General features: G+C 32.0%; 2 protein-coding genes and 2 long non-coding RNA genes across 7 annotated transcripts; 2 read left to right on the top strand and 2 right to left on the bottom strand.

The window, feature by feature from the left end:
* The first annotated feature begins 1,980 nt into the window (after positions 1-1,980).
* LOC108456717 (protein TRAUCO) lies at positions 1,981-5,594 on the top strand. The gene is made up of 2 exons (XM_017755334.2): positions 1,981-3,324; positions 5,156-5,594. The coding sequence occupies exons 1-2, from the start codon at positions 2,235-2,237 to the stop codon at positions 5,419-5,421; spliced, it is 1,356 nt and encodes a 451-aa protein (XP_017610823.1). The 5' UTR covers positions 1,981-2,234; the 3' UTR covers positions 5,422-5,594.
* A 776-nt stretch (positions 5,595-6,370) lies between these two features.
* Positions 6,371-11,632, top strand: LOC128280599 (uncharacterized). Its single transcript, XR_008270691.1, has 8 exons — positions 6,371-6,472; positions 7,735-7,838; positions 7,976-8,076; positions 8,174-8,256; positions 8,600-8,717; positions 8,810-8,954; positions 9,058-9,113; positions 11,347-11,632. It is a non-coding gene; the product is annotated as an uncharacterized LOC128280599 (long non-coding RNA).
* On the bottom strand, positions 8,301-15,600 carry LOC108456716 (ABC transporter G family member 13). Of its 4 annotated transcripts, none has more exons than XM_017755333.2 (10): positions 15,462-15,600; positions 14,986-15,284; positions 12,631-12,710; positions 12,012-12,473; positions 11,774-11,896; positions 11,248-11,379; positions 10,436-10,720; positions 10,040-10,312; positions 9,824-9,931; positions 8,301-9,162 (listed from the first exon to the last, which is right to left on the bottom strand). In XM_017755333.2, the coding sequence occupies exons 2-10, from the start codon at positions 15,254-15,256 to the stop codon at positions 8,806-8,808; spliced, it is 2,091 nt and encodes a 696-aa protein (XP_017610822.1). In that variant the 5' UTR covers positions 15,257-15,284; positions 15,462-15,600; the 3' UTR covers positions 8,301-8,805. The 4 variants fall into 4 exon arrangements, with proteins under 4 accessions (XP_017610822.1, XP_017610821.1, XP_052874784.1 ...); XM_017755332.2 differs by having other exon boundaries at positions 14,986-15,275; positions 15,462-15,595; XM_053018824.1 differs by having other exon boundaries at positions 11,248-11,409; positions 14,986-15,581.
* A 7,250-nt stretch (positions 15,601-22,850) lies between these two features.
* Positions 22,851-24,048, bottom strand: LOC108454694 (uncharacterized). Its single transcript, XR_001866758.2, has 2 exons — positions 23,510-24,048; positions 22,851-23,230 (listed from the first exon to the last, which is right to left on the bottom strand). It is a non-coding gene; the product is annotated as an uncharacterized LOC108454694 (long non-coding RNA).
* Between the last annotated feature and the right edge of the window lie 1,483 nt (positions 24,049-25,531).

Here is a 25,531-nt window from a genome sequence, read left to right as displayed (position 1 = left end):
AAAAATGCAAGACCTCAGTCATCGGTAGGACATTCAAGATCATCACTCGAAACTTGAAATCCCTAATGACATGTCATTTGTATCCTAAGAAATCTTAAGGTTCAACTGGGACTCGATATCCATCAGTTCATCATAGCATTGACACATTTGTATTCAAATTCGTTTGTATTAAAACAACATAGTAAACTTTCAATTTAGATAACATTAAAACAATTATAGTTCACACGAACTTACCTCGATAATTAGGACGTAGAAGTATAGTTGAACTAGTCCGAAGCTTTAGCTTTTCCTCGATTTAGATCCGATTATGGTTTATCTTGATCTAAATAAATAATTTCATTTAATTAATTACTTCTAAAATTTAATTTAATTTAATCCATAATTCATATTTATGTAAAATTACAAAATTGCTCCTAATACTTTAATTTTTCACAATTTAGTCCTTGAGCTCATAACTTGAATATAGCTTATTTGAGCCTAAACCTAACTTAACCAATTTTACTAGGGACCTTGAAACAACCTATCATCATCAACAACAATTCACACTAAAACCCATAGATTTACACTTTTAACAATTTAATCCCTAATTCCATAAAAAATCACTTAACAAAACATGCTTATTTTACAATAAAGGTAAATAATCCATCAACTAACATCAAAACCTATTCAAAAATATCCATGGATAGTCCCTCAACCTTTAATAATTTTACAAATTAACCCCCAGGCTAGCTAGATTAAGCTAAAACGAACTTAAAAACATAAAAATCATTAAAAACGGGGTACAAAATCATACCATGCAATGAAGAATTCAAAACAAAGCTCTCTCCTCTTTAACAATGGTGGATTCGGCCAATAAGAAGAAAAATGGGAAGATGATAACATTGTTCATCTTTTCTTTACTTAATTTTCTTTTTAATTACTAAATTACTATTTTGCCCTTATCATTAATCAATAATTTCAAATAAATCATGTCCATGCACATCCATTATCTCATTAAATGGTATATTTACCATTCAAGTCTTTTAGTTTAAGATTTCATAGCCATTAGACCCCTTTAACTAATATAAGTCAACTTTTGCACCTTTTATGATTTAGTCCTTTTTACCTAATTAACCATTTAAACGTCAAAATTTCTTAACAAAATTTTAATACGACTTTAATATAACCCCGTAAACATTAAATAAATACTAAAATAATAATTTACTAGTCGAAATTGTATATCGAAACCATTGTTTCCAACACCGTTGAAAACAGACTGTTACACCTCCTTTGTCGAGTTCGTTAAATTAAACATAAATGGGGTGAGACCCTTGAGTTTGGCATTTGCTCCAACTGCTGTTGTGGCGAGAGATGTTATGGGCAAATGGCTTGGAGGTGTAGGCAAAAATATTGAAAGATGTAATGTCGGACAGGCAGAACTTTGGGCAATTTATGATGCCCTTGTGTTGGCTTGGGATGCTAAATGAGATAATATTATTGTTGAAATGAATTGTGCCTAAGCCCTTGCAGCAATCTCGAACAAATCTCGTGATAAATCGAACAGGGATTTAGTGATAAGAATAAATGAACTTTGTAGCAGGAAATGTCAGGTGATTTTACAGAAGGTCCCAAGAGAAATTAATGTTACAACTCACATATTGGTTGGTGCAATGCAAAAGATCCCATATGGTTTTACTAGATTCAAGGAAATCCCAATAGAAATCATTGAGCAAATTCGATTTGATGGGAACCCAACTTTTAGTACAACTGCTTTATCTTTGTAATTGATTTCTATTCTATTACAAAAAAAAAACATTTAACCATCTAGCTAAAAAAACATATTAAAAAAAACACATTTGGTATAAATTATTTTTTAAAAAATGTGTCCATATTTTATTTTTTCAGCAGCGAATTAATAAAAACAATTTATTTCTCTAAATAATTTAAAACAGAGAAACGACGTTTATCACTAAGAATATGAGACAAATTTAAAACTTGATTTAGAAAAATTCCACTAACAATCCTTACTTTTGTAGACTAAAAAAAAATGTTGAAACCCACAAAATCCATGCGAAAGTGGAAGAACAAGAAAAGCTCGAGTGCTGATCTTGACTGCCCAAAAGGCCGAAACTAAAAGCCCAGTTTCTCAGCCATATTTTTTGCATATCTTCTTTCGTTTAAAGCTTTTCATATTTCCCACGACAAATCCAAATCAGAAACCGAAGTTTCCCCCACGAAATCTCTACTTCAATTCAATGGACTCACTCCAACCCACTTATAAACACGAATGCCACGACCAACCACCGCCTGCTACCATTGCCGCCGCACCACCTCCAAATGATACTCTGCTCCACGACGACGCTGTACCCATTAAGGACATCGAAACCCCAAACGGCATTACGACTGGCAAACCCCAAACCACCCAGATTCCCGCGGCTTCCTCGGATTCTCTCTCTGAAGAAGATCCCACGACCACCACCACGACGGCTTCCGATGACACCCAAAACCCACTTAAAGCTCCCCGAAACTACGACGAATTCGAGGAGGACGACGAAGAACCTCTACCCAAAAAGCAAAAACATCTCTCCTCCTTAACTACTACTCCCCAGTGCCCTAATTCAGTCTCCACAATCAACGATGATAACCCCTCCGGCGCTGCCGTCGAAAACAACAACAATAACGGCGATGTCCCATCAAATCCTTCCCCTGCAACCAAAGCGAAGACAACAAAGAAGTCTAAGAAGAAGAACAATAATGTTTGGGTGTCGAAAACGTCAAGGAAAGGGAAAAAGAAGAGCAAAGTGAATAATCAGAATGGTGGGAATGGGGAAGACACAGTTTTGATCACCCCTGTTCCGAGGTTCCCAGACAAAGGGGACGATACTCCTGATATGAAAATATGTCTTTCCAAAGTTTACAAAGCTGAAAAGGTGGAATTAACTGAGGATAGGATGAGTGCAGGGAGCACAAAGGGGTATAGAATGGTTAGAGCCACAAGAGGGGTGGTGGAGGGAGCTTGGTACTTTGAAATCAATGTGGTGAAGTTGGGGGAGACGGGGCATACACGGCTTGGGTGGTCTACTGATAAAGGTGACTTGCAAGCGCCTGTAGGGTATGATGGTAATAGCTTTGGATATAGAGATATTGATGGGAGTAAGGTGCACAAAGCTTTGAGAGAGAAGTATGGGGAAGAAGGGTATAAAGAAGGAGATGTTATTGGGTTTTATATAAATTTACCAGAAGGTGGATCATATGCTCCCAAGCCTCCTCATCTTGTCTGGTATAAAGGCCAGAGATACGTGCGTGCCCCTGATGCAAAAGAGGAGCCACCTAAAGTGGTGCCTGGTAAGTTTCTACTGCAATTCTGACTAAAGCTTGTTCTTTGTGCATTGGACATGGATAGATTGGAATGGATTTTTATGCTGATTTTATGTGAGTTCTTTACCATACCTTTTACTGTTTCCATGTAAGCTTTAGTTTGATAATATCTTAGAAGAGAAAGCACCATTGTACTTGCAGAAAAGAAGTGGTGACTTGCATGTTTTGAATTTAGCGGTGGCCTTTAATAGAAATATATCAAACTAAATCAAACTCACTACATCTTCTAAGACGGCACTTTCAATTTTTGGTGTTTTAAAGAGTTCAGGAAAAAAAATGCTTTCATGCGTCTGTTAATTATTGATTCTACCGCTTGTCCTTTTTGATTGATTGTGCTCATGGTTTTGAATTTAGTTTCTTTACAATTTGCTTTAATCGGCACTACTCTGGTTGCCTTAAAGTGGATAGTTTCTGTAACATTGATCTGATCAATGACATGTTGAGTATGTTAAAGACCCAAGATACATTTCTAATCAATTGTAGAAATTAGTGTAAGGACTGTCAATTGTTATTACATGTTTGTGGCACAGGACTGTTATAAAAGTCCTTTTCTTATTCAAGGTTTTATTGGTAATGGTGATTAAATTGATGGTTTACTTTCCCGAGTTTCTTTTAGTCTACATGGCAGTTCTTGGTTATGGTTTCATTGATTTCTCAAAGGGTGCAAGGAGGAGATAGTGATTAGATAATAAATCAGTTACTTTGAATTGTTAAAATTTGGTTAAACCTTACACGTTATGTTTAAATTTTTCTAATTAAGCCACTCTTCCTTCATTTCCTGTGTTTCACTTGTTTTCTCTGTGATCTTTAATGTTTCAAAGTGGGCTGTTGACAACATGCTTTGATCCTGTTCTCATTAACCAATATTCATTAGTCATCCAGTGAACAAGCTGTAGGCCTTTGCTTGGTATGAAAGATATAGCAAGACATTAATTTTAAGGCTTGTATTTAGATGATTGTGTTGGATTTTGCAGTATCCCACCATGACATAAATCATGTGGAAAATTGAGCAAAATGGCTTATAAGATCACAATGAACCCTGAGATTTGATCAAACTGTAAGTTAGGCCTTTGCTATATTGAAAAGATATAGCAAGATATGTCCTTTTAGCAGATTTCTGAGCAGTGACGCATGGAAGCTTTGGGCAGCAATTTTCTGGCTTGTATTTATATGTTTCAGTTGGACTTCTCAGTATTCCACCCTATCATAAATCATGTGGAAGATTTGAACAAGAAATTCTTCAGGATGCAATGAACTCTGTTGCATGATTTTGGTTTAAATATTTTGACTCTCTGTATGGTCATTGCATGGGGTGGTAGGTTCTCTCCTTTTGGCCCCTTTTCTACAGTAAGGTAGGCCATAATGGGTAAACTTGAAATATCAATTAGAAAGTCTAACCTGAAGCTACCTGAACCTGTCATATTGGTTGTACTATTTTTTGCCTGTTAAACCTTGTCACTGTAATATTTAGAGCATTGTATAAAAAATTGGTTTTTTAAGTTCAAACTTGGGGTCTTAGTGGAAATCTGGCATGTCGTGACTATATTGTGCAGTTTTTAACTTACATAACCTGTTTAGGCAGGCCATTGGAAAGACTCTTTAAAGTAGCAGTGAATCCTAACTTTTATGGTTGAAATGCAATTGAGGCATATAACTAGTTTGCTACTGAAACAACAATTTATTCTGTGTTTGATGTGGACTTGTTTAGATTATTTACAACTAGCAGGAAATGCTGCTTTTCATATGCTATGCTTGAATATTCATAATTTATGGTTGATAAATGTTGACTTCCCTGCAGGAAGTGAAATTTCATTTTTCAAAAATGGGGTATGCCAAGGAGTTGCTTTCAAGGATTTGTTTGGTGGTCGTTACTATCCTGCTGCTTCAATGTATACCCTTCCAAATCAACCAAACTGTGTCGTGAAGTTCAATTTCGGTCCTGACTTTGAATGCTTCCCAGAGGAATTTGGAGGACGTCCGCTTCCCAGGCCCATGGTTGAAGTTCCTTATCATGGGTTTGGCAACCAAGTGGAAAATGGTGTAGCCAATGAGAAGAAACAATAGCGAGCTTGAAGCAGAGACTAACATCATTATAAAACGCCTGCTAATTTGAGGGACTGTTTTATATTGTAATTTTAATTATTTACTCTTGAAAATTAGGTCTGCTAAGTTGATTGACTACTTCTGTAAACTTTGACATTTCTTTAAAGATGAGAGAAAGATTGATTTCCTGCTAAGCTGATCCATGTCTTACAGTCTTAGTTATCATTTTATTTTACTTTTTGTCTCGCTCGTATATCTTGATATGATTCTTGAATAAAGTTCTTGTCTGCTATGCTTATGACCTTTTTGTTATTTTGAATGCTTATTTATTTATTTAGTTCCTTATGCTAATTTGAGGGACTGTTTTATATTGTAATTTTAATTATTTACTCTTGAAAATTAGGGACTGCTAAGTTGATTGACTACTTCTGTAAACTTTGACATTTCTTTAAAGATGAGAGAAAGATTGATTTCCTGCTAAGCTGATCCATGTCTTACAGTTTTAGTTGTCATGTTATTTTACTTTTGTCTCGCTCGTATATCTTGATATGATTCTTGAATAAAGTTCTTGTCTGCTACGCTTATGGCCTTTCTGTTATTTTGAAATTTTTTTTAAAAAAATTATTTTATTTAGTTCCTTATGCTAATTGCATGGATGTACTGTGGTATTCTTAATTATGCAATTTGTACTTTTTTCAGACAGGACGGCAGCAAATCAGAGATTATGACTTGTATGTGCCACTGAAAATTTTCTTTTGGCTTGCAGTCTTTTAATTTAGAGTTTCTAATTCGGACCTGATTTTATTATTTTGACCCTTTCTATTGGTAGAATGGAAGTTCTGTGTTTTGCTGCTGTAAACTGAGAGTAAAGCAGATTTTTTGCAGCAGGAGGGAACTATACAAATCTTAACAAAATGAAATGGTAGCAACTATGTAGCTTGTGAGGCGGACTGTTCATCCTTCTAAAACATTGAAATCTAATCTTTGGCTTTTGCTTGCAAACCTTTTGCAGTTCCTAGGAGGATGGAAGGAATTCCTGGTGACTGCAATTATTGGAACAGTCACCTGACAGGTAAATTCTGATTTCAAATTAAATAGTAAAATTATATAAATTACACTGGCATTAAAAAAAATGATGAGGTTGGCCACATTGCCTTTGGTGAAATTCTATAATAAGCTGCTTGCTCTTGTTTTCTGAATTCCAAATCTATTGGTAATAGGACTTCGAATAGGAAGTGATTTGATAGTTTAACTACACTTGAAACGATGAGTTTAGCCATATTACTTTTGGTGAAATTCTATAATAAGTTGCTTGCTTTTTGTTTTGTTTCCAAATATAGAGGAAGCAGTTTTGGCTGTGAAGCTATTTGCTTATTTTTAAAAATGTGGAAGTGGGATGAATTGAGAAGGGTGGAATTAAGAAATTCAAGGACTTTCTGTTTGAATCAGCCAAATGATCTTCCATCTGAGTGACTATTTGTTTCTAATTCTGCCTTTCATTTTGATGCTAGTCATTTAATATAACTGGTAAAATAAGAGATCAAATGCTATCATGCTGTGTAGCCCAATTCACATGTATTCTGATTTGTTGAATATATTCAACTTGAAGTTACATATCTAGTTTCTTTGTTGTCTTCTCTTGTTTTCTGCTTTGTGTTATATATATACATATATACTTGAACAGATTCAATTTAAAATTTTTCCCATTAAAAGATCTGAGAATCTGCTTCCTCAATTTTTGAGACCTTAAAGCTGAAAGTTTCAAGTTCTAACCTTTCAAGGATTTTGGATTTCAGAACAGGAGGATGTAGAAGTACTGCCTCCATAGAAATTTTGGGGAATATTTGGGCATCTATGCATGATAGTGGTATAGGATAGTCTCCAAGTTACAAAATTATTGCACAAAATAGATGACTCCAATATTATATATAACCTCAATGCTTGTGATGTAAAGTATCATGTTTTATTATTTTTTTCCTATGTTACCATATGATTTTAATTATTATTTCTTGAAAAAGGTTTCATGATGATTTTTGTTTTAAATCTTGTTTCACTTAGTCAAATAGTCGAGATATATGCTTAATTCCATCTTGTCAGTCTTGGATGATTCTTTTATTGTCGTCAGGCTTGCGCACTATTTCCTTTTTTTCTCTATGGGACCGGTATTGAAAATTTGAACAGTATAGATGTCTGTATTTTAAATTGGGTAAAGAAACAGGGCATGTTGAGCTGGAGTGATGTTAATGACTACACATTTATGAAATTTCGACGGTTATATAAAAGCATTCACTGCATTCAAAGGACCTTAACCATCGTTATTTTTGTGGATTCTAGGGAGGACATGGTGTTTTGATGGGTTGGCTGACTTGTTGGAACAAATATAGACGTGATAATGTAGAAAATAACAAAGCAATTCCTCAATTACTGCGTTATTGAAGGTACTCAAATCCCTGCACTCAATCTTGCAATGTTTGAGGGTGGTGTTTCTTTTTAATGCTTTTCTAATTGTTTGAGAAATCATTATACTAAACACGTAGAGTGTTTGATATTTTGGATAAACATATTATCTCTCTAGATGTATGTCATCTGGTTTTTCGCCTATTAATCAAAGTGAAGGAAATTGAGAAGAAAATCGGTTGAAATTGAGGAAGCTCTCTAGCATAAAAAACCGATGAGGTGAGTTTGCCAAAATGCTGCAAGTTGGGCTTAGGATCCAGATACCATGCTCAAGTGTAATCTATGTAATCCAAGTAATTGCTCGTCTTAACTTCAGGTTTTGTGGCACTTAGTGCATTACTTGAAGAATTTTTTATAATTGTCAAATGTGGTGCAGAAGAAGGATCATGGATGTTGCCTGTAAGATATTCTATCACCTGTAAAATACTTAAATGAATTCTGAGTTGTATAACTGTAAAAGAATCTGATTTAATCCATCTCGGGGATTTCAAACCTACATTTTTTTAGCACTGGAAAAGAAGAAGAAAGAACAACAATATAATATTACATACAAATATAATGGTATCATTAGACGTTATGACATCGTATAATGTAGGAGGCATCTGCTACAAACATTTGGCAGATGAAATTATTTACGAAGAACAATGGGATATTTTCTGTATTTGTTTATCATATCTGGTTACTTCAAAGCACTGGTTGCAACAACAGAAATCAGGTTTCTGCTCTTCATTGCCATTGCTAGGGAGGACCATAAACAAACCATTCTTGGGAGATGGGAAACCCTCTTGCCATTAATGCCAGAACAGTTTGCAGATATTAGAAGAACTTGAAAAATAAAGCTGATACAGATAATTCCATATGTAATTCTACTATAATCTCTTTCTCTTTGTTTCTGTAATCAAATTCCAGTAAGAGCATTACTATAGTACTCATGATTTGTTGATTCTTCTAGTGAATTGGAGAGTTTAGACCCTCTTGAGAAGACAGTGAATGTAGAACTTGGTGCCTCTTGGATGGGAAGGCTGATGTTTTCCTAAAAGAAGGTCGTTTTTTCATGTGCTGCAATGTTCGCCATGTATAAAGAGTTCGAAACAATGGTGAGACTCTCTCCTTGAACTTGAGAATGATGAAGAAAAGTAATCTGTAAGCTATCAAAATCATTATAACAGCTGCTAAGTCCCACCACTTTGAGTGATCCAGATGGATGCCTAGCATAGATGTGAGGACGACATCACCTTTCAGTTTTGGACCACCAGGTATGAAGCCATCAAACTCAAGCCCAACCATATCATTCTTGTATGCTCCCTGCATTCTCCATTTAACAGAGTCAATTCAAATTGTTTTGTTGGGACATTGTTGCATTCGAACTCTAAGTGTTATGCCGTATTTCCTATGCATAATTTTAACTCTTGTACACTGTTAGATAGGGTTACAAATAAGCTTTTTTTTTTTAACATAGAAGACTTCAATTTGAGATTCAAGAGGAAAATTACTTGCAACATCCAACTACTTTTCTAGAAAGTTTTCTCCTTTTAAGTAGTGAAAATAAGCTCCAAGAAAAAAAAGTTAATGTATTTTAACAGGATTTGAGGTATTGAATCAGCAGCTAATCCAGTTAGGCTCCCTTTGAGTCAAAAAAAATAATCAAATTACCACTTGTTTCATGCCCTAGACATCAAAAGAAACATCGAATAGCATAAATTTTCTTTTGAAGATTAATAGTAGAATAGTCTTGACTTGTGCTATTATTGATCAGGCTTTTTCTCAAGTTTTCATGTCGTCAGTTAATCTTTGCTCAGTGAAGTTCATTTATTGGTCTAAAAGTTAATAATGTTCATTGTCCATGTGGGAATCTGTTTTGTCCTTGGTCTTGTTTTCTTGTTTGAAACTTAATTAAATACGTATTGAGGTTTTCGTAGGTCTAGTCTCTTAGACATTCAAAGCAAGGGACACCAATAGTAATTACCTGCAATGCCCATGCACCATAGTTGATATATGAAACAGGGTAACGCCAGAATATCTTAGGGAGATCTGGCAGCAATCTGAAATACCCGGCTGTCATCATTAGCAAACCCTGTGTACAAAAAGAAAAAACTTTACTGAGAAGTGAAAACAATATGAAATATTTTTTAAGACATTAATGAAGGAGCACTAAAAATTTCTCAAAAGTAACAGTTCTTACTATATAACCAGCTCCAATTATGACTCCCATCATGAAGTTGGGAACTAGTGATGCTATCATCATCATGCAACTCTCTACAGTTGCAATGGAGCTAATAAGATCTAGTGAGACATACATGAAATGTGAAATTCCAGGATGAAATTTCACCATGTAATAGGTAATTGCTGCTGTAGAAAGGGACATCACTGTCAAGAATGGAAATGAAGAGAGGAAATTTGATAGTATATAAACAGCAACCCCATAATGTCCATTGCGCCTTTCTCGATAAAAAACCTATGTTGTAGAACCAAGCAGAGACAAAAATAGTTATTGAAAGCCTAGCATCATTAGTTTCAGTTTGCCTAGAAAATATTTGGTTAAGTTCATCATCCCTTAACCAGAGATGAGATTACTTACCTTGAGTTCTTCAATGAAGGATGGGAAGCCTCCTATGGACATGAATGTCATGAAACCTGATATGAAACCGCCACAGGCCCCACGAGCTAAGATTGAATTGTAGTTTGTTCCAACATCGAAGAAAATAGAGCCAACACAAATAGATAAAGCCACGTAGATTGCTATCCTTAACCAGTAATACCCCAAATCTCTTGACATGTTTGCAAAGGACCTCTTCGTCAAAGTTGATAGTTGAGTCAACCATTTTGCTTCACCACTGTGTTTTTTCTCAATAACGAGTCCCTCCTGAAATGCAAATAAGTAAAAGATAAGGAAATGTTTGGTATATGAGATACTTGACATATTTAAGCCTTATGTTACTTAGATGAGGGTGTTGGATTTAGGTATGTATTAGACATGGGTATGTTAATTTTTTTTTTTGTTTTTCAACATATCTGAAGGATTTTTCTCTCAAACCCATGTCCAAATGCATGTTAGATACAAGTGTTAGGCACGGATATTTCAAGAAAAATGAAGAGTTGTAAACCATAGGCTTTCTGAGGAAGGAAACTCATGTTCATCTGTTTGTTTAACTGAGGCTGTCAGATCTTGTATAACAGTGCCTTCCAATATAATATCTAATAATAGTTCACAAAAATCAGTGGCATAGGTAAATAAATTAAAAAAAGCGAGATAAATTGACTTGCATTTTAATTAAACTAAATGTTAGAACTCGTGCTGGCTAACAAATCCAAAGGATGTAGGTAGATGGGCAGATGGGAAAAACTAGTACATCTTAGATGATGTTTCATGACTAAGTTCGAAATGCTTACAATGCTTGAAATTTCTCGAATTCTTGCTCTTGCCTTTGCTGCATAATCTGAGCTTCTGTATTTCTTAACGAGCAATGATTTTATCTGTGCTGTTTGTAGGTGTGCCAATGGATCTAATGTATTTTGAAGTTCCTGCAGTTCATAAATGGAAAACTTATAAAACTAATTTAAATTTGCTGCAAAATCAGTTTTAAATGATTAGATTTAGAACCATGTTTTATATTGAAAATCTATTTGGCTTATAATGAAAACATTGATTGGAAAAAAAAATTTCAAGTTTCTAAGATAATAACAGTTAATTATGATACAGGGTTTTTGTATGGACTCGGACAGTTATTTATAACATTACTGTTCCTTGTTTAAAATATGAAATTATTTCAGAAAACTGTGATACCCTGCTTCATATTTTGTTTGTTGCATGTAAAATCCAGGGAAAATCATAAAAATGCAAGGAAACTAAGTGACTGCTACATCGGAAAATTACTATGTTGTTATTCCTTTGGAATGTGAAAATTGAAATGCATACAGTTATTCTGTTAGATCCCTTCAGAGCCTCTGCAACAATGTCAAAATCTGAATTTATGCAACGAAGGAAGTGGTCTGATGGATTTCTTCGACTTGGACATGGAAATCCTACTTCAGCAAAGAACTGCAAAATCAAATTTTTTAAGTAGAAATGAACAAATTTATTTTCAATTTTATATGCTTAATGTGATGAAACACTATTATCTATGAACAAGTTTGATGAGATTGTCAAGATAAACCTTTGCAGCCATTTTTGCCTCCCCAAAATAAACCTGTTCTCCACCGGATAGTAAAAACAGGTCATCGAAAAGTGAGAAAACTTCACTACTTGGCTGATGGATTGCAGAGATGATAGTTCTGCCATCACGGCCGACATTCCTAAGAGTTTGTATCACAAAAAATGCTGAGGCGCTGTCTAGGCCACTCGTAGGTTCATCAAGGAACAAGAGATGGGGCCTTGTGAGGATTTCAAGTGCAATGCTTAGCCGTTTCTTCTCCCCACCACTTATACCTCGTAGGTGCCAGTTTCCGATAAGCCGGTCAGCACACTCCTGGAGACCCATTTCCGTGATTGTTCCCTCCACGATGCCATCAATATCTTGTCTGGTCAGTGATGATGGGAGCCTCAATTGAGCTGAGTAAGTTATGGTTTCTCTTACAGTTAGAGTTCCCAAAAGTATGTCCTCTTGAGTTACATAAGCCTGAATTTTCAAAATAGACGAGTCTTTATTGAAGAGCACGCCATATGCATAATTGGAATCCCAAATTTTATGGGGCCAATTCAATTTCTTAGTCACATATAAAGTTGCTATTAGGATTTTAATGTTGAGTTAAAAGTAATATGTTGACGGTACTTACGAAACTACCGTAGTCTAGCCTCTTCTTCTTCCCATTAAGAAGAACATTTCCAGTCATGACAACGTTTCCAGCTAGTCTACCTGCATAAATTTCAAAGATTTTTGTTGGTGTTCAACATTAGCTTGCAAATGCCTGGGCACTCATAAAATGCATGCAAATGTAGGTTAATAATAGTTATGCTTCAATTGTGTTGTCATCGTTCTTCTTTTATGTTAACTCGGACATTTCATTTTTCTTCAACACCCATGTCTGGTACATATCTGAACATCGGTGTCCGGAGACCTGGATTATATATGCCCAGTCTTTCAGCTTATTCAATCCTACTGCACTACTGAACCAATTGTTTGTTACAGGTGAATGATTTAGCATGCTAATTAAGAAGTTGAACTTTGATTAGATAATAATGATTTAAGAATGGGAGATTATTATCAAACAAATAATCAAAGTTGGTGGAAGTAACAAGGCATGATGATTAGTTGGAGATGAGACGGAGAATATGATTGCACCGCACGCGTGCATGGTCATGGGATGATACAATTTTTACTATTACATGATATAACATACTTTAATATATATTTATCTTTAGATATATTTATAATAAGCATATACAATAAATAAAATTTAAATTAAAAAATAAAGTTAAACCAATTAAATTGAGTGGGGCTAAGTTGGTTGAATTAATTGATTAGTCAAGTTTTAAATCATGAAAGTCAATTATTCTCCCCAAGGCAAGACATATACCAACAGAGTAAATTGATATTGTGGTATTTTGTTACTGACATTTAGACTTAAAAGATTGTAGCCTGCCCTGCAGCAAGCAACCACTTTTTTTTTATTTTTTGGGTTGAAGAAACTAAGGCATCATTGAATGATGCAGATAAAAGCAGGAATTAAAGTGGCATAGCAGTATTGACAGTATTTTAATGTTTCTTCTACCATTGGGTAGATTGGACAGCCCATTTATGACTCTTTCCGCACTTTAACTCATCTTCTAACATGTACCTCCACCCGTTTTAATCTTTCTCTATCCTTGGTTTTGAAATTAGAGTCAAAATCATTTGTCAAATATCACCCCAGTTTTATCATCATCAAACTTCAAAACATTCTAATTATAATTTAATAATCATTATAGTTGTATTAATCAAATCTTGTTATTATTGAAATATGTTAATTTTATGTGCAAAATTTAAAATAAAAAATAAACATAAAAATTAAAAGAGAGAATAAATATTGAAGCTTTGATTAAAGTAATTAAAATATCATCATTTCGTTTATTAGTTAAATTAATAATTTTAATAAAAAGAAAATAATTTCGATAGTCTGACAATATCATTATCATTAAAACATAATTTAAAGATGATGTGAAGTATTCATCTTAATCTCTTCTAAAAGTGGAAAGATATAAATGGTAAAACAGTAGTGTAATTAAGAAGGTAGAGTAAGAGTGGGTCTCATTAATATGAATATCTAATCTGTATGGTATAAATGGTTGTGCTAATTATGGTAATAATTCATTACTCCTAAATTAATATGGTATCGACACCTCACACACCTCATGTCTTCCCACGTATATGGGACAACATCTACGTACATCGGTAAGGACATAAATAGCAGAATACTATAATATTTCAATTTGGTCAAGACACGGCTAACATGGGAGGCGGAAGAGGGCAGCCGCCGCCAATTATGGCGGTTTAACTTTTCAAGCACTAAAAGATTAAATACGCCGTTTAACTTTCTAAGAAGGATTCTTCGGCATAAAGAACTCTTTTTTTTAACCTTCCTATCATTTTTTGACTCCTATTGTATCTAGAGTTGAATCTTTAAATAACATCTAAATCTTACTTGAAAGAGATTTTGAAGTTCAAGTATGGATAAGATCATCAACTTTGAAAAGAGATATAAGCCTCTTTTTAGACTAAATTGTATAAACAGAAGATATGAAATAAATATTTTATGAAAGCACCAAATGGTGCTTATAAACCTGGAAGAAGAAGGAAGGCTTAAGATCTGTAACTGTAAGCCCGTACTTTTTTTTTTCTTTCTTTTAAGAGTTTTTATATAATATATATTATAATCCAACAGAAAATATAATGTATTTGAGATTCTCTTCTTTATAAATATTCATATGATATTATCATGTTTACCACTCAAAATGGATTTATCACGACATAAAAAGGATGACCGTTGGTTTAATTAGTTGCTTGCAAAAGGTTGAATGGAGTTGGGTTACATGCATGCGATGAAACCAAAAGATCACAAACAATATACAGATGTGCAAAAGTTACCATAAATGCAGCCATAATATATTGAGGATTGTGCTGGTTAATTTGGGGGATGGATAGAGGGGCAAACCTGCTAAGGCATCTAGTAAAGTGGATTTGCCAGAGCCAGAAGGACCCATGATGGCCATGATTCTACCAGGTTGAGCGCACCCTGTTACTCCAACCAGCAATCTCCTGGTCGGTCCATTCCCAAAGTTGGGCAGCGCCACCGTCAGTTCTTCCCACAGCAAGTACATCCTATTTCCTTCCCCTCTCCCTCTCCCCAACCCTTCCTCACCCTGATGCACTTCTGCACCTCCATTAACACCGCCGTTCACCTCCTCTATCTCCACGTCACCCATCAAATCAAACAATATCTCTCTGTACAAACTAAACAAAAAATAAGATGAAAGCAAAGCAATGCAACCAAAGCAAACGATAAGTATCGCTTTTGTGTAGACAGTATGCTTAGTTACATATAGTGAAAGGAAGTGTCAGAAAGGAACAGCTATATCGCACTTGCGACTGTGAGGAAGTTAGTTCGGAAAAGTAAGTTTGGCACCAAACCTCTTAGGGTTACGGAGAATAACTGGTTACTCAATACTTGGCTCTTCATGCACATGCTCATCGCTTTGCCTGCTAAATACTAATTACAACATCAATGTATGTCTTGGTGAATTGAATAGTAAGAAGTTAAATATCACTTTTTATGTTAAATATTTACCTTTTAATAAAAACATGAGAAATAAAATAAAAGATAGGTAAACAACACTGCTAACTATAAATTCAATAATTTGATTTTTTTTTAATTACCTATTGTTAAATGATTAACACAAAGACCACGTGAACTTTTAAAATTCACGTAACAATAAATTGAACTTTTAATATTTACGTATTATGTTAATTTAGTTTTAATTTTTAAAATTTAACATTTAATGTTTACACGTTATCTAATTTTATCTTTTTTATATGAAATATAATTTAATACATAATATGTAAATTAGAAATAAAAGTAAAATTATTTAAAAAATCCATTTGTTATTAAAATAAATAATTATAAAATACATTGTTTTCCTTATCCTTCAAATGATTAAGAGCTTGATATCTCTCAATGATAGTTAATTTAGTTTTTGTTAGCTTAAGCTGACTGCCATTGGTGAAGTAAAAACTCAAATTTTTTTAAATTAATAGATTTACAAATGGATTGAGTTAATAAAGTGGTTATTTTTCATTTTCAAGCAATTGAATTCGTTGTATTATTTCTTTTTCATTGAATCATATGTAGGGACAATACTAGAAAGGGTCATAAAGAAAAATAAAACTGCAAAAGGATTAAATTTCACAATATATAAATGTTGAGAGTTAATTTTTTTTGAATCAAGATTAAATTGGCGTAATGTATAAATGTTGGGGGGTTAAAGTTGTTATTATGTCAATCTTAAAAGTTACCACATCAACTTTTCATTAGTCATTTAATATTGGTGATGAAAAAACTCGAATAGTTGAAAGATCATTTTGTAGCATTTCACAATTCAATGACTAAAAAAGAAACTTGTTAATAGTTGGGTGACTACTAATATAGTTTACCCTAAAAGAATTTTTACATTTATATGAATTTGAACTTATGTAAGAGATTTTATATTTAAAAATAATTGAAAAAATATTTTATATTTATATGAGTTTGAATGAATGTTAATTCATTTAAAATTTTCTAATATTTTCAATTCTACGAAGCATTTTAGTAAAAACAATGAAAATACTTTTTCTAATTGTTTTTAATTTCCACCTATTCTAAAAAGTATTTGTAAACATGATTAAAAAAAACAATCAAACAAATTTTTAATATACATTTTTATTTTTCAAGAAAATTTAAACAAAAGTGATTTTGTTTCCTAAAACTATATATAGGTAGCCATTTCTATGGAATATTGCTTTATGATTATTGAGAAATGACTTGTGAGCTTTTAGGGTCTAATTTGCAATTTTATTTTAGGCGAATTTGTCATTATAGTTAAAATTAAACTTTACTTTTATTTCAATTCTATCATTTTCAGTTTTGTTATAATTTTTAATTTTTTAATTTTTATCTTAATATTAGAATTTAAGAAAATAAAAATATTTATTTATTTTCAAACACAAAATAAATGGAAAAACTGGTTGAACCCAGTCTTATAATTGTTTTGGAAATCTTTAGACTCAAAGAAATCAAGTCAAAAAAATAAGAAAAAGGGGAAAAATGAATTTGCACGAGAAAACTCAAGTTTGATATTTTTTTTTTCAAATTTTGAAGTTGTTATTATTGGGAAGACTTTACTTGAATATTACCCCTACTAGACTCATATGGTAAAAAAATAAAAAAATAAAAATCTCCATTGGTTTAAGTTATTAATTATAAAAGTTGATTTCTTTCAAAATTTTAAAAGTTAATTAATGAGGTCTTGATTTAATGACAATGTTGAAATCTTGAAAATTTTAAAATTTTAAATTTGAGTTTCATCCTATTTAAATTGTGTGTGGCTTTACAATTCATATTTATTTTAGTTTCAGTCTCACAATGTGTGAGCTATATCCAAATTTATTCTATTGTAATTTTGATTGTATTTGTATCCTCTAATCTCTTAAATAATTTATAAACTTTAGTCTTTATTTGGTTTTCAAGAAAATGCTAAAACAGATGTGACTGGTTAAAATTTTAAAAATAAATTTTAAAAATTAAAATTAAAAATATGTAATATTAGAAAAAATATTTCCATTGTTTTCACTAAAATACTTTTTAAATTGAAAAAAAAAGAAAACAAGGAAATTTTAACTTTAAATATAATTAATGAAAAGTATTTATTTCAAAAATTTTAAATATCAAATCTCTTACCTTGATTCGAGTACATATAAATGCAAGAATTAATTTATTTTATTTTTATGTTTCAATTATAGGAAAATAGATACCAAACATTATTTTTGTTGAGACAAGTTTTGAAGTAGCTATTGAAGTGCAAACGGTAGTGGTCATTACGGCTAGCAGTATGGTAGGCTCTATTACTTGCTATATTTAAAGTTGACAATTTTTTAAACAAAATCTTTAGATGATGTTGATATTGTGTAAGTATGAAAGTCTGTCTATGAATATCAATTCAATTGAAGCAATTTATCTTAAAGATCAAACCAAAACAGGCAATTTTGTTGGTTTGTGGAGAATGGATCGAGATAGCTGTGAAGACATATCTCTAGCAATTCACTTTATTTTGGTCTTTATTATTATATTGTATCTTACAATTTTAACTATTGTTTAATAGTGGAATAGATTGTAATTGATCTAGTATATTACCATGTTTCAGAACTCTTATATATTTGAGAAACTTGTATAGGTTTTGTATTAAGTATTAAGTGCACTTATTTATTCATTGAGGAACGTAATCTTGTGAGTGCATAAAGAGAGTAAAACAAATTTGTTTCTTGGTTTTACAACTTAAGTTATTATAGAAAGAACTTAGAGGTGAGTGATCTAGATCTTTAGGCACACAAGTGACCTTGTTATACTAGAGTGTGATAGAACTTGAATCACTTATTGTATTGAGATTGAAGATAATAAATTTTCTCACTAAGTTAAGCTTTGCAGGTGTAGGGAAAATGAACCACATAAACAATTTGTTGTGTTCTTGTTTTCTCTGTTCTTGTCTCATTTCACCTTTAGTGGTCACTATAACCATCACTTTCATTCCAACATTATGTTTTCTATAGATAATTATCAACTGTCTGTTTTTACATTTGGTATCAAAGTCTCCCACTTAACGTAGCTAATGGTGTTTCATGGTGGTCTTAATTGTTAGATATGAAAAGATCTTCAATTGGTAGTCCGTTATATTGGAGGGTTCCAACTATACTTATTGAAAGGCAAGGGTAAAAGCCTTCACCAAGTCCATTGATGAGAAAGCATGACACTCTATCCTTATTAGATGGCAACCATCTATGATTGACACAAAAGCATGAAGAACTGCTAAGTCTAAAAAAGTATGAAGAACTGCTAAGTCTAAATTGGCTTGGACCACTGATGAAGAACGACTTGCAAATGTCAATTCTAAAGGTCTTTATACTTGTAAGGAAAGGGACATCCTTGAAACTACCCATGAAAGAACCAATTTTTTATTTTCTTATAAAATAGTCGATACCTCAAATTCTATTTTTCTTAAATTAGTCAAATTAATACCAAATGTTAATTATTACCCCCGATTAAAAAAAAATTATAGAGTCAACTTAATACCTATTCTTAAAACCTCTCGATTAAACTTCCCGGAACAACTCAAGTTATCAATTTCGACAAAAATCAAAATTTTTGACGTTAAATAATCTCGGACGTTATAAAAATGACATAAATGAAGAAAATTATTTAGTATATCGCTAGTGGAGTCTAAAAACACTATAAGTAAATATAATACACATAAATATCAACAAATAGTAAAAATATTAGATATACTGCAAATAAAAATGACGTGCATACCAAATATGAACAGATAAATAAATATACATAAAATTATGGATAAATATTTAATATATTGGTGTTGGAAATTTTCAACCAAAATGGGTTACTTAAGTACTTACAAATAAAAATAAATAAATAGCACATGTGGTAAAATCTCAACCCACCTTTAGAGTTAAAAATTTTCACAGCAAAATATTTATCCTAAACTTAATTCTTAATATGAAAAATAATTGTTTGGTATAATATCAATGTAGTTCTTATACTCCTCCGGTAGGGTTTGAAAAATATTGAAAAATAATACACATGCCATTTAAGATATAATAAAAATTAAAAATTTAAAAATATTTAAATATTGCTTATAAAATTAAAATGTTTCACATGCCAAATATTAACCCTATTAATATATGAGAAATTCATATTAATTAGAAATATTTAAACACACGTAAAAAAATTAAAACAAAAACAGACAATTTTCCTTTCTTTACTTCAATGTTTCTCAGAACCCCAACCGAAGAAAATAATACAGTAAGGGTAAATTACATCCAAGATCATTAAACTATTAATAAGTTTAAGTTTTAGCCATTTAACTTCAACATATTATAAAATAGTTATTGAAATATTTAAAAGTTTTGATTTAAATTACTAAATTATTCAAAAAATTATTTAAGTCACTGAATTGCAATTTTTTTAAAAAGTCAGACTAGTGTGTTTCAAGTAACGATTTAATGATCAATACTGAAGATCAATACCTATCGACAAATAGAAGAACATACCTTAGATCCAAATAAATTTGACGGTTAGTGTTGGAGATTGCCAAAAGAAAGCTATTTAGATTTTGATCCGTGAATTCAAGAATTCAAAGTTGTTTCATAAAAAAATTAAACTATAAAAGTAAAGGGAAAGAAAATCTTTAGATTGGTGCATGCAGTGCGAACAAATGTCATATAGTAACAATTTTATTAGCCTAATGACTTAAATTAAAATTTTTGAATATTTTAATAATTATTTTATAACTTTTTAAAATTAAAAGATAAAAAAACATAAATATACTAATATTATTAGTGTAGTTGGACAATAATTTAATAAAAGAGCACACGTCAGCTATTAAAGTAGAATATCTAAAGTGTATATATTTTGTGATATTATAAGATGGATGCAGTGGTGTAGGTGAAAAAAGTAAATGGAATATTAAATGACTCAGTAATTAGCAAATCCTGCTCCCAACAAAACCTGCCACTCACCACCATTGCTTATTTGTATGCATGGATGTACTTATGACTAATGCAAACAGCTGCGAAGCTAGAAAAATTTGTTAGGAACACATGATAAAATTTTAATTTTTTATAGTTTATATCTTTATAATTTATAAAAGATTAAATTAAATTTTTATAATTTTAAGGAGGGTTAAAATATAATTTTATCTTGACTAATTTAATATTTTTAAAAAAATTTAAAGGCCTAAAATGTAGGGGGCCGGGGCCCATGCTAGCCCCCCGGCTTCGCCCCTGAATACAAAATCAATTATACCCATTAAAAGTTATAAACTACTTATAAATATTATAATGTACTTTTCATATAGATAAAATTATAAATTATCTATCTATTGACATGGGCATTATTATCAATACAAGAAGATATAAATTTGAGTGCACTAAAGTATATTATCTTCTTATTTACGGGCTAAAAAGATGTTATAAGTAGCTTTAAACATTGTGTAAAAAAATAAATATAATAAAAAATTATTAAAAAAAGTAGAAATTATCTTAAATGGTATTATGATACAAACTATAATGTGAATTTTCAAAATTTGCTGCTTGGATTCTTTGTTGCAAAACAGGACACTATATGAATGGGATCGGAAGATCTGTTTTAAATCACAGCCAGACCACGTTAAATCCCTTTCACTTCCTTTATCTGTGCAATAGGACCATTCCTTTTTCACGTTTTCCGATGTCCCAAACACAGTTACTGTCATAAATAAACACGCCCAAACCATTTTTCATATTTATAAATAAAGTTATTTAAAACCTAATACAATTAATTAACCACAATTTAGATGGATAATGAGGATCCAAGAGTACAGACAATGTAGTTTGAGGCATTTATGAAAGACATGTGGGGGGGTGGGGCATATGAGTGTATAAAGAAAAGAGGTCCAGAAGCATTAAGTTGATAGAGTGTGTTGGATGATATTCTGTGTGATAGAAGTTTCTTTCTTAATTTGAAATTAAAATAAAAGGAAAATCACATTACTACTAATATTATTGTTGGAGATCAACATGTATAAACAACAAAATAGAAAATGTAAGAAAGATTAAATACAAATTTTACGTGAAAAACTCCTTCGAAGACGATAAAAAACACGGGTAGAGAAGGTTTTGAATTTTCACTAAATGAGTAAACAAACGAGAGTACAATATAGATAAAATAAATCTAAATGTACATTACCCAAAACTACGAATACAAAGCCCTAACTCTCATAAAGTAAACCCGAAAACAAAAACCTAACTTTCATAGAGTTCTCTTAAAAGGGGTACAAAATTCTCTCAATAGTTACTACCAAAACTATCACCAAAACTCATCTACGACTACATCTTGTTACCCCCAAAATAAAAGTCTGACGGTACTACATCTTTAATTGTCTTCTTAATTGACCTCTTAAAACAGGGATACAATGAACCCTTTAAATAGGCTAAGATTAAAGGTCTAATCATATTAAAATATTATGGAGTAATCAGAGTTCGACTGCGAGAAATAATTAGAGTTTAACTAGTAGAAGAAACCCGGTTTAGTGGGGAACACATCGCCAGGTCGTGATGTCGTTTATCAACTCATCTGGATATTGTGCGTTGTGTTGTCGGTACGTCAATTTCTTCTCGCCAGGATGTCGAATGTTGCGTCGTCGAGACGTCGGCTCTTTCTCGTAGCGACGTTGACCCTATTTCATTCGAAAATACGAGACACATTCCAAAAGTATGTATATAATATTTCTTAATAAAAAGTAAGAAGTACAAATTATCTAAAAATTAAGATTTAAAGTACATATCTTTCAGAATTACGGAGGAATTTAAAAATTGGTAACATGAAGCAATAAAGATGAGGGACAACTAATACCAAATTTCATTTTCAACTCATCAATCATACAACCTAAGCTGTTTTTTATTCGTTGGAAGACATTTATTTCTTAGTTAAAGTTTGTAAGAAAAAGGACGTCTTTCTTTTTCTCTATCCATTTTTCCCCAACTTCCAACCTGTATACTGTATATAAAAGGTCCTAAACATTGTTATATACTATCCCAGAGGGCCCAAATTCATTTCACTCTCCATCCCTCCTCCTACTTATCATACAATTACACTTATCATAACTATTTATATGTCGTCGGACGTCGGATAAATAATATTTTATTATTTACAAATGTCTACCAAATTATAATTATTTATCACATAGTTGTGTTATAAATATGTAATCTTTGTACATAAAGTTATTTTATAAAAAAGTAATTTTATATAACTTATTTTGTAAATCATATTGTAATGGGCCAAATTTGCCTGGGCCCAACACCCAAAAAACCAAAATAAATAAAAATAAACCAAATATAAATTAATTGAATGGGCCATTAAAATGTCCCCATTACATGGCCCAATAACTAATACCCTAACCCAATACCCAAACCAATGCCCTAGCCCAAACTTATTACAAGCCCAAACGGCCCAAATACTAAACCAAATTTTGGCAAACCCTAGCCCTAGCAGCAGTTGCGCCACAACCGGATAGCAGCCCCAGCCTCCGTACCCTCCAACAGCCACCCCCTCGCACCGTACGACGCACCAGCTCCCGTACACGCCAACGCACACCCCATACCTGTAGAAACAGACAAAACAACAGCAGTAACACGAAAACAAAATTTGTGTCTTTTTACTTTTTTGAACAGTCGGCTATAAAGCCCTTGATTTTTCGATTGTAAAGTCTTCTCGGGTACACACACAATAGAGGCATATTGAATATAAAAAATTTTCGAAAACAGTTCTTAAAAAGGTGATTCCTTTTAGTTTTTCTTTTTCTCCGATTTGGTTATCGTTCTTTTCTTGTTTCTTGCTTTTCTATTTGGTGTATAAAAGAAATAACGAAAAAGAGGCTTACCTCTGTTTTTGGTTCCCTCGAATCCTCGCTCACTTCGTCGCAATCGGAGTTTTGGAGGGGGGATTTAGAGGCTTTTGAGCGAACCTTTGGACTCACGGTCGGACGGAGCCGGATTAGGCCTTTTGCATGATGACCATCGATCAAATATCAAGGTCAGACGGCAGTCGAAAGGACCTAGAGTTTGGCCGAATGAATAGGAGGCTAGGCCTTAGATTTTTTTTATTATTTTGATCTGCCTTTGAATGGTGTACAACTAGTTTTAGGGTTTTCTTTAACCTGACTTTGTCAAAATTGAAACGGCACCGTTCAATGGGCAAGGATCCGTGCACTGACCCGTTTAGTAGGCCAGATCCACGCCCATTTGCTTAAAACGGGGAATTTGCGCGCCAGGTCCTCCATATTTGCGCGAGCCTTCGATTGCGCCTTATGCGCCTTGCTTCTTTTTTTTTCAATTTGGACTTGTAATTGTGCTATGTTGCAATCTGATCCGCGCTCAGACGTAGCATTTTGAGGCCTGGATTATTTCCAGTTCGAGCCCCTGCGCGTTTGCATGCTTTACCTATTGGTCCTTTTATTATTATTATTTTATTTTCAAACTACCCCTTTTGTTTTAGTCTAATTCTAACTTAGTCTCTTTATTTTATAATCCTTTCTACTCTTAATTATTTATTTGTACAATTGTTTTGAAGATTTCTTTTTAGATTATGTTAATAGTTTGTATAATATTTTATTTTCTATAGATATTTGTACATGCATAACTTTGTTTTGTTTTATAAAATCATCACTTAAATTTCTTTTTGCATTAAGCTTTTTAATACTCTCTTGTAACCTCCTGTTTAAACATTAACATATATACATATACGTATACTTTGTATTAAAATCAATTTTATTTCATACATATATTATTAACCTTATATTATTTTATACATATAATTCTTTCTAAATTTATTCTTGCATTTTATTATATAGTCTTACATAATATATCTTTAAAATTATTATTATACATATATAAATTTATTGATACCTATATTTGATCTCTATATATTATTTAATTTATGTATTATATATAGTTTTCCTTATATATATATATATATATATATATATATATATAAAAGCACATTCTTAAAACTATTATATAATTTATTATAAAATTAACTTAACCTTGTATGTATTTCTATATTTTACAAATAATTGTTTTTAAAGTTATTTATGTATATATGTTTTGTAAATCTATTGTGTATATTTCCTAGGATTATATTTTATCATGCATTCTTGCTATTTTTTCATACTACATATGTTTTTAAAATTTTATTTTATTGTGTGTATTTTAGCCAACATTTTTAACACTTTATACATTATGTATTTTTTTAAAAAAATTCTTTCTATAACACATATTTTAATGATTGCATGTGTATATTAAACTTGTCTTTACAAATGTTTTCTAATTTATCAATCCATCAATTCATATAATGTGTATCATGTACTTATCATTGTTTTAAAATAGTTTCATACCATATTGCTTCTTTGATTTGCATTTTGCTTTGTACATCTAGTAGTTATCATTTTATATTATACAATGTATATTGTCGTTGCATATTATTTATTCATTGTTTTATATTGTCATGTTAATTATTCTCCATGCATGATCAAAATTGAGTTATATTTCCAAGTTAGTTATGCTTAGTTGTTTAAGTGCTTGTTAGTTGATTAAATAAATTATATTATATTCACTCTTCCATTGTCGTATTGTATGCTTACATATATTATCCCGTATCATGGTTTTCCACTTGGTTTACGAAATTTGGTTTTATAAGGTCCAAATCTTTAAGATTGATTTCGTTTTAGTTCAAGTCGCAGTAACGCGTTTTAAGCTATTTTTGCAATTATTCATTTAAAAATTCTTTAATACGAAGGCGGTGTTCGATATTTGGCAATTCGCGGAATCGTGCCCTAACGTGCTGGGTTACAATTTCTCGTTTGTTCAAAATAATTGAATGTCCCTTTAGAATTTCATTCATGCGT

The sequence above is a fragment of the Gossypium arboreum genome, chromosome 9 (assembly GCF_025698485.1).
Source record: "Gossypium arboreum isolate Shixiya-1 chromosome 9, ASM2569848v2, whole genome shotgun sequence".
In the NCBI taxonomy this organism is placed as follows: Eukaryota; Viridiplantae; Streptophyta; class Magnoliopsida; order Malvales; family Malvaceae; genus Gossypium; species Gossypium arboreum.
Note: the sequence above shows the minus strand (reverse complement) of the source record. Positions and strands in the feature narration are given on the sequence as shown.

Excerpts from the sequence above, each read along its gene's own strand:
- LOC108456717 (XM_017755334.2), top strand. The coding sequence starts at position 2,235 with ATGGACTCACTCCAACCCACTTATAAACACGAATGCCACGACCAACCA. Across the intron at positions 3,325-5,155 it reads GCCACCTAAAGTGGTGCCTG|GAAGTGAAATTTCATTTTTC; the intron begins GTAAGTTTCTAC and ends ACTTCCCTGCAG.
- LOC108456716 (XM_053018824.1), bottom strand. The coding sequence starts at position 15,256 with ATGGGTGACGTGGAGATAGAGGAGGTGAACGGCGGTGTTAATGGAGGT. Across the intron at positions 12,474-12,630 it reads GGCTAGACTACGGTAGTTTC|GCTTATGTAACTCAAGAGGA; the intron begins GTAAGTACCGTC and ends TTGAAAATTCAG. Across the intron at positions 9,932-10,039 it reads TAATTGGAGCTGGTTATATA|GGTTTGCTAATGATGACAGC; the intron begins GTAAGAACTGTT and ends TTTTGTACACAG.